This window comes from Lycium barbarum, chromosome 6 (genome assembly GCF_019175385.1).
Source record: "Lycium barbarum isolate Lr01 chromosome 6, ASM1917538v2, whole genome shotgun sequence".
Taxonomy (NCBI): Eukaryota; Viridiplantae; Streptophyta; class Magnoliopsida; order Solanales; family Solanaceae; genus Lycium; species Lycium barbarum.
This window is the reverse complement of record NC_083342.1, coordinates 107,363,165-107,371,565: the sequence shown is the minus strand read 5'-3', so window position 1 is coordinate 107,371,565 and position 8,401 is coordinate 107,363,165. Positions and strand designations below refer to the sequence as shown.

Sequence of the window (8,401 nt, the reverse complement as noted above, 5' to 3'; positions counted from 1 at the left end):
AATATCAAACATGGGATTCAGAGCAACACTAGCATTGCTAAATATCACTTCTATGCAAGCCACAACATGGGGGGGAAATACATCAGCAAGGAGTAGAAGAAATCTCAATGACAATGTTGCTACCATTTCGTTTTTAGTAAATGCACTGAAGTACTTGCTATTGAGGTTCAACCAGCCATGGTGAACAAACCGATCTAATGAATTACCGAACTTGATCAAGTTCGTCTGTAACTAGCTTGCAATGCACACAGAACATGAAAAATGGTGACACATTTGGAACATTGATTGCCAGATCCTTGAAAGAGCGTATTTGCATTCACCAGAGAATATAATACATGCTTGAACATAAACTATCTGTTGGTACACTTCCATCAGCTAACGTAGCTGTGAAAAATTAAGATGTACATAGCATTGACGACTTGATAATTTGATAAATACAAGGCATACCTATTTATTGATGTCAAATACAAATATGCTATACAAGTTTAATACTTGCCAAACATGGGACGATATCTAACTTAAAATTTTAACATTTCTAATCTTTTGATACTTTCCTTTAAAATCAATGTCCATTTTTTCTAATCCTTCGGGAAAAAGATCTATACTTCAGGAGAAATAGGAGGTAGAACCAATGATGATTTCCTTCTCCATTCATCCCTGCAAACTAACTACAATTTACTTCTAAAATATAGAAAACAGATAATCATGGAAGCTAGACAAATCCGTAAGTTGCAGCTCGTCGACCAAGTTGCTGGGAAAATGGCCAGAAGAATGGATGGACGGCAGAGACATGATACTGTTGGAGAGTCCAGGAAATGAGGTGTGGTATCAACAGAAGTCCAGAACAGTCGCCAAAAGAGGTACAGTGCCACTGGAACAATCAAAAGTACAGTACCGCCAATACAATCACCGAAAATAAGCAGTGTGACTGGAACAGTTGCAAGAAATAGCAAGGGTGCTATCGGAATGATCATGTAAAACATAACAGTAATTCTAAAAACGAAAACCACTGGGTTCAGACGAGCAAAATAAAGCGCCTGCCAGGAACCATAAGTTAGTTAAAGTCATTAATTTGATGGAGCATTTATGTCAGAGTAGATATCAAACTTTTGAGTATATCAGAGGATTCAGAGCTTTGATTTGATAAAGCCACTCTGACATAAAGGATCAACTTTTTACTATATTCTGGGAAAACATTCAATGTAATTCCTTCTCTCCCTTTGAGTATATAACAGCTCTTACTCTAATCTCTAAATTTGACAGACTAAGCACATAAATTAAATCATGTTAACCAACGGAATTACATGATGTGAATGTTCTTTCTGAAGAGTTGTACGTCAATTAAATATGACATTGACGTACAAATCAAAACCGTAACAGAAGACGAAACTTTTATAAAGTTACCATCTTCCAAACTGATATTCTCCGAATATGGCATACCAAGAAAAAACATTTCTCCAGGTACTTGCTTTATATCTTCCAAAGTACACTGGGATGCCTACATATTATGGATCTTCCTAATTTGCAAAAAAGAAGGTACTAAAACATGATTCTATCTGGTTCAAATGTGTACTCAAATTTACTAAAACATCTGGTTTAAATGTGTACTCAAATTAGACACAAATATGTAAATACATAATTGATACCCTACTCCAGCTACTTTTGGTCTAATTGACATGCCACAACATTTAGATTATTCAATAAGAGTATGATATGCTGGAAAACTAAGCATATTCCTTCATACACCAAGGTGATACCAGATGCAAATTACGGTAAAAACTGGAATATAGATGTATTTCGTAATTTCCTTCAACATGGGACATGCATATGCAAGGCCACATTAGCATAAACAGCAACAGGGTTAGATTTCTTTCTCAACACTGATCAGGTTAACTTCCCCTGAGTGTGATACGTTACAGACAAAAAAGGTTAACAAAACTTGAAAGGCCATAACAAGAAATTTCCCAGTGTGTTGCATACGCCTTGGAATTTTCAGCTATGAGCTCTCAGGTCTATGATATTTTGATAATGATCTGCCAGGTCTATGATATTTAAATGAAACAGTAGCCTATTCTTTTTTTTTTTTCCTAGTTCAAGTTGCTAACTACCGTGACAATCAGATTTTATATTCGTGATCACACAGATACATGCGTGAACCATGAGAAATAAAGTGATATTTTTTGGTCTGGGGAGTGGTCCTTAGATATCGATAGCAGCTTACTAGACTCTTGAGTGGAATAAATAAGGACACAAATTCAGAACCCACGGTAGTAAAACAATAGGACTGCAAATATAAACATGAATGATATCATTATCCACAATCTACAATTCCAAGGGAATACTGAAACCACTACAAAGGTTTCAAGAGCAATCCACTTTACTCCTTCGAAGATCTGCATGAGCCTTCGTGTAGATGTTAATAGGTACCGAAGAACACTACTTATAATACTGGCAAGGGGAAAGGAGAAGGGCAAGACAAAGAGAGCTAAGGGACAAATTATCAGAAACAGAGTAAAAGGCAAATAATCCAGCCAATATATAGCAAATCACACACCTAACTCCGCAAACACATGCCAATGGCACAAAGTTGAGCTACTGGATCAGATTAGGAACTAGCTATGCATAAATAAATCGTAAGATAGAAGCCTAAAAAGTTCAAACGGATAGAAAGACGGATAACAATGGGAACATGAAGAAACAAGGAACCAGGATAACAGCCTGAGAAGAAGGTAAAAAGTAAAGATCACGCCTTCTTGCATTCACATTTGCTGATTTTATATATCCAAACAACAAAATATCAAGAGAAAAGATATCATACTTGGAGCCAAATCAATAAAGAAATATAACTTTTCCTTACGGATAGACAACGAAAATTTGTAAAAATTGACCTATAGATTACTTAATGGATACATAGATTCAGCAAAAATTACCCAAATTTCTAATTGAGTACAATGCAGCACTTTGATCGGCCCTCATTCGTATCACAATCAAAACAAAGTAACAATCCCAATCCATAGCCCCTATTCCACTAAATCTCGAAAACAGGGTTGAGGCAAAAAAGAATCACCTTTTCGACTATCTATATAGGCAGACACCTCCAAGCAACAAATGTGCTCCAAAATTAGACAAATTAGGCATGTTCCTTCGCACGTTTACACTTTGCAACCACTACTTCACTCAAACTCAGCACCCTCATTTCACCAAACGTAATCCAAGAACAATTATCAAAAATCCTTTCTTTCTGATTTCCCATATCATTTGAAGCTGCAGTAGAATGTACTATATAGAGATTACTTAATGGTTATCATAATTGGAGGCAAATAAATGAAGGAATGTAACTTCTTTCGGATAGGCAATGAAAAATTGACCTAAAGATTACTTAATGGATACATAGATTCAGAAAAAACTAGCCAAAATTTTAATTGAACACAATGCAACACTTTGATCGACCCTCATTTGTATCATAATCAAAACAAAGTAACACTCGCAATCATAGCCAGTGTTGAGGGCAAAAAAGAATCACCTTTTCGACTATCTATGTAGGCAAACACCTCCAAGCAACAAATCTGCTCTAAAATTAGAAATGTTCCTTCACTCAAACTCATCACCCCCATTTCACCCAATGTAATCCAAGAACAATTATAAAAACCCCTTCTTTCAAATTTCCCATATCATTAATACACTACCTATAACTAGACCTGATTTGTTCTTCACTTACAACCGAAAGCAACCCACCTTCAGCAGCCTCATTTTCATCCAAGAACAAATCCTCAGTTCCTCTTAAAGCCCCATGTAGGCCCAAAACAAGAAACCCAATAATCAAAGCGACCAAAACATTAACCCCCACATGAGTAAACGCTAAGGCGATGACAGTAACCAACCCTAAACCAACCAAAACAAGACGATCATCCAATTGGGTACCCATAATTATGATTGGTTCTTCACGGAAATAGTATAACCAAGCTATACAAACAGCCAAGAACACGATCATTGAGATTGGATGGTAAACAAGGCTGATGAAGAGGATAACGAGGATTACCATAGCGTAATTTACGCGAAAGTAGTTAAGGTTGCGTCTCACGCGCGTCATGGCTTCGGTGTAGTTGTAAGGAAGGGAAATGAGGGTGTAATCGAAGAACACGCGCCATGGACGGCGCGTGGGTGTTTCGGATCTGGATGGGGGTGGTGGTGGTGGTGGTGGTGGTGGTCGGAGTGGTGGTAGAGGTGGACGAGGTGGTTTTCTGGCCGAATGGGTGGTCGGTGGGGGTGGTGTTGGTGACGTGGATGTTGGAAGTGTGCCATAATTGGAAAGATTTTCAGACATGGCTATTTGGTGTAATATTTGAAGAAGGATTTTGATTCAGTATATTCCTTCTTTCATATTTTCTCTTTTGGTTGTGTTTTTTATTTACCTTTTATACCAACAATGGAGGATGTGGGTGACAGCTAGATGATGAATTGTCCTGTTTCTTTTTTTTTTTTTTTTCTTCTTCTTTGTTTAAGCTAAAGTAGAAATAATCTTAACAGTCCACGACTACGGCCAACATGTCCCCAAGTGATATGAATCATTAAAGTCTTTAAAAAATTAAAACAGGATCGTTTGGTTCATTAGTTAGTTTTTTAAAATTCCGGTTAGTTATGCAAGGATAATAATATAAAAAATATTGCACTTAAATTAGCCATATTATGATTTCGGTATTTAATTTGATTTCATGTTATATCAAGTACAAGAGAATAGCTTAAATGAGTATAAGTTAGGGAAAAATACAAGTATAAAATTAATTTTATACTGAGATAATCTTATAGTGACACAAATAGAGTTGATTTTTTTCTTTCTATTTGGGCACCAATCAGTCTAATCTCACCTCAAATATCCCTCTTATTTTTACTTATTTTAAATTTTTTATTGTCTTAGTGATATCCATATTTCAAGGCTTCATGCTTTTGGAGAAGGGAGTATTAATATTCCTCAACTGTAGTAATTTGTGTACTTGTCTTAGTGTTTCCAGAGAATTACTAGTATGTTTACACTTTCTTTTCTTTCAATTCTTTGGAAAGGGGAAATGCCCACGCAATAGAATCAAGACAACAAGTCATACACAAGTATTCATCCACTTCATAGTATTAAGTACTAGCAATAACTTTATTCTATTAATCGTGAATGGCATACAATTAAGTACGTGGTGTAAAGCTTTCATAAAATTATACTACTATTAAAAGCTCAGTCCCTTTTATTCTAAACATCAATCTCGATCGTGGTTTATATTATTGATGATGGTGCTTTAATTTTGTGGAAGAGGTAGCTTAGTCATTGCAGTTGACAAATTCGTAGTTGACAGTAAGGTGGCCTTGCTGGTTGCCCAATCCATTAGTGTCTAATTGGTTAAACACGTTCACATCCAAATCAAGTCCTCCATTGCTGCATTGATCTACTATTCTCACTGTTGCTTGTGTTCCTGTTCCTGTGTTTGTCACCTGCACAAACACATTAACTTGCCGTTTAGCTTCACCATACATACATATCTTTTTATATAATCTTTTATAAGAAAAACTTTTAAATTAGTCATCCATACATGGGGTAATTTGATTGGGCATATAATTCTAGATTAAGTATTTTCAGAGCTGGACTAGCTGATTTAATGTAGGTGCTAAGCATCAAGTGCTAAAAACCACTTGGTGAAGCTAATTTTATAAATAAGCAGTTAATATGTTTAAATAAATGTGCTGAAACCGTTAACAAGTTTCAGTAATTTCTCTTTCAAATACTTTACGTACAATAATTCACGTTTCTTTGTGAACCTTATATTCCATGAATGTATAACCTGTCATTAAATTCAAACGCATAAAGTGTGCTTGTGATTAAAATATACCCTTTTAGATAATTATATAGTACATAATTATATATCATTTAGGTGATCTGATGGTATAAAATTATACAGATACGTACCCTCAGGCATTTACCGCATGAATCTTGGCCACGAGGACCAGCTGGACCGCAAAAAGCGGTCCAGCCATACTTCTGGCGCCAAGCGAGAGGCTTGTCAGCATCCCAAGTAGCGCAGAAAGCGCTGGCTGTTCTCAAATCCCAGTTTATGTTTTGCGGATTGTAAAGATGGTATGTTGCTCTCACGTTAGTAGCACTCTGTGCCGAGGCCATTGCAATCATCATGCTGATCATAAAAAATGCTACACACAACTTGTTAACTCTCTCCATTGTGATTTTAATTTCTTGTGGGTTTGATCTGTGAATTAATGGTGAAGGATAAATAGGCCTTATTTATAAGGAAACTAACTAGCTAGCGTGGGAATAGACAGTACATGCCACTTGACGTAGAAAAGTCTTTGTTCTTAATTTCATGTACTAGTTGTGGAAAGACTGGAACTCTCTCATAGTTAATACTTTTTGGATTTATTAGGAAAACGTACTTTTCAATCTTTTCGTCTTACTATTTGAATTGGAATTGCAAGTAACACTAAAAGGTTCTCATTTTTACTTGGTTATTTAGTTCGTTTGGGAGCCACAAGAGTCAAAAGAAAATGTCGAAGGACGGCTCGAATGGTCCGTTAAGTAATTAAAGATCAACTAGTTAAGTTAGAGCCCATGAGCAAACAATTTTAACCACCGGTCTTGATCGAGAAAACAAGAACTAGAAACCATGTGGGGAAGGAACGAAACTCAGAATGAGCTTACAGCTAAAATCTCCCATAGTAGATTTTTATTTATGGCATAAATTCAGATTAATTAGATCGGTAAATTTCGAATATCGTTTAGTTAATTTTTTTTTTTTTAAAAAAAAAGAACAAAAAACGAACCTCCTTTACCACATGGATACTTCTCAAATTTCTCATATTATCGCATCCAGTAACTTAATTTGGTTACGTGTTTTGATATCATGTCAATTTATTCCTAAATGTATGATTATTGAGTGAAATTCAATCTTAATATATTCATCTAAATATATTCGCTATGTAAATCAATGCAAAGTATCCATATAGTTCACTGTTCACATGTTAAAATAGTCACTTTTATTATTATTATTGAATAATGTTTAGGCCAAATTAAAGATGATGTTTTCTCTTATAAATAACCAAACATGCGGCTATTAATGTAAGCGCAACGCCGCCTTTGATTTTATCATATTCTCTGAATTAATTCTTCATTAATTTCTTTGCTTATCATGAATGTAATTTAAATGAATGGGAAAATAACCTAATAATACTACTTAGGACTCTATATTACAAAATATAAGAATACTTTTTTTTATTTACAAAATATACCAACAAAATTACAAGGTATACAAAATTGGGTTTAATAGGATCCCACAATTTTAGGCCTTTTTTAAGGAAAAGAATATGATTTTAAATGTGAACTTAATTTTAGGATAGTTACCCATCAACTTTTTCTTCTTTTTTAAAAGATTTCTCTCTCTCTCTCTCCCCCTCTCCTTCTATGATAGATACCATTTCCAAACCTAAAACTCATCTTCTCTCCTAAAATAAATTTTCAACCCAATATTACAAAGTATTTTTTTTGTTACTAACCTGTGTATTAATTGTATATAAAAATTGGTTTGTATCGTTTTGAGATATGTGTGATCATTGTGTGTTTGAAATCTTTATATATTATATAAACTGTAGTTTTCAACAATGTTGAAAACTAAGATATGTATGAAATGTGTATGAAATATGTTATATATCATTTGGATATATGCAGTACAATGTGTATGAAATGCGAATAAATTTTCGATATGAATTAGTGTATGAAATGTGTATGGAATATGGTTTGTATGAATCAGAAAACTTATTATACATATATACTTTCTCATAATCTATACATACCTTGATCAGATTTTGTACAATTTATATGTACTTTATCATAATCAAAATATACATACAACTTTTACACATAATTCATACATAAAAATTATAACGAATTTATACAGTTATACATATTGCATACAAAAATTTATACATATTTATTTTCTAGTGTATGAACTTTGTATGGAATCTGGTTTGTATCAATTACAAATTTATTATACATATTTTCTCAAAATTTATACATACTTTGATAATATTTTATACAATTCAAGTGTACTTTATCATAATCAAAATATATATACGACTTTTATACATGTTTCATATGTAAAAATTATAACGAATTTATACAGTTATACATATCGCCTACATAAATTGTACATATATGTTTTGTGGTGTATGAACTTTATACATAAATAAATACCGATTAGAATGGACTTTTTGAGTAAAAGTTGGAGAAAATTAGGAAATAATATCTGTTAATTTTGAATGGAGAGAGAAAAGTAGATGAAATAAAAGAGCAAAAGTTGGAGAAAATCAGGGAACAATATCTCTTAATTTTGAATGGAGAGAGAAAAGTGGATAA

General features: G+C 33.9%; 2 protein-coding genes across 4 annotated transcripts; both read right to left on the bottom strand.

Annotated features, from left to right (window-relative positions):
• Window positions 1-285: 285 nt before the first annotated feature.
• On the bottom strand, window positions 286-4,454 carry LOC132645302 (PRA1 family protein F2-like). Of its 3 annotated transcripts, none has more exons than XM_060362214.1 (2): window positions 3,524-4,454; window positions 286-871 (listed from the first exon to the last, which is right to left on the bottom strand). In XM_060362214.1, the coding sequence occupies exon 1, from the start codon at window positions 4,322-4,324 to the stop codon at window positions 3,683-3,685; it is 642 nt and encodes a 213-aa protein (XP_060218197.1). In that variant the 5' UTR covers window positions 4,325-4,454; the 3' UTR covers window positions 286-871; window positions 3,524-3,682. The 3 variants fall into 3 exon arrangements, with proteins under 3 accessions (XP_060218197.1, XP_060218196.1, XP_060218195.1); XM_060362213.1 differs by lacking the exon at window positions 286-871 and adding an exon at window positions 878-1,037; XM_060362212.1 differs by lacking the exon at window positions 286-871 and adding an exon at window positions 2,798-3,264.
• Window positions 4,455-5,096: 642 nt separating this feature from the next.
• On the bottom strand, window positions 5,097-6,261 carry LOC132645304 (pathogenesis-related protein PR-4A). The gene is made up of 2 exons (XM_060362215.1): window positions 5,948-6,261; window positions 5,097-5,475 (listed from the first exon to the last, which is right to left on the bottom strand). Exons 1-2 carry the CDS (start codon window positions 6,212-6,214, stop codon window positions 5,305-5,307), a joined length of 438 nt encoding a protein of 145 aa, XP_060218198.1. The 5' UTR covers window positions 6,215-6,261; the 3' UTR covers window positions 5,097-5,304.
• Between the last annotated feature and the right edge of the window lie 2,140 nt (window positions 6,262-8,401).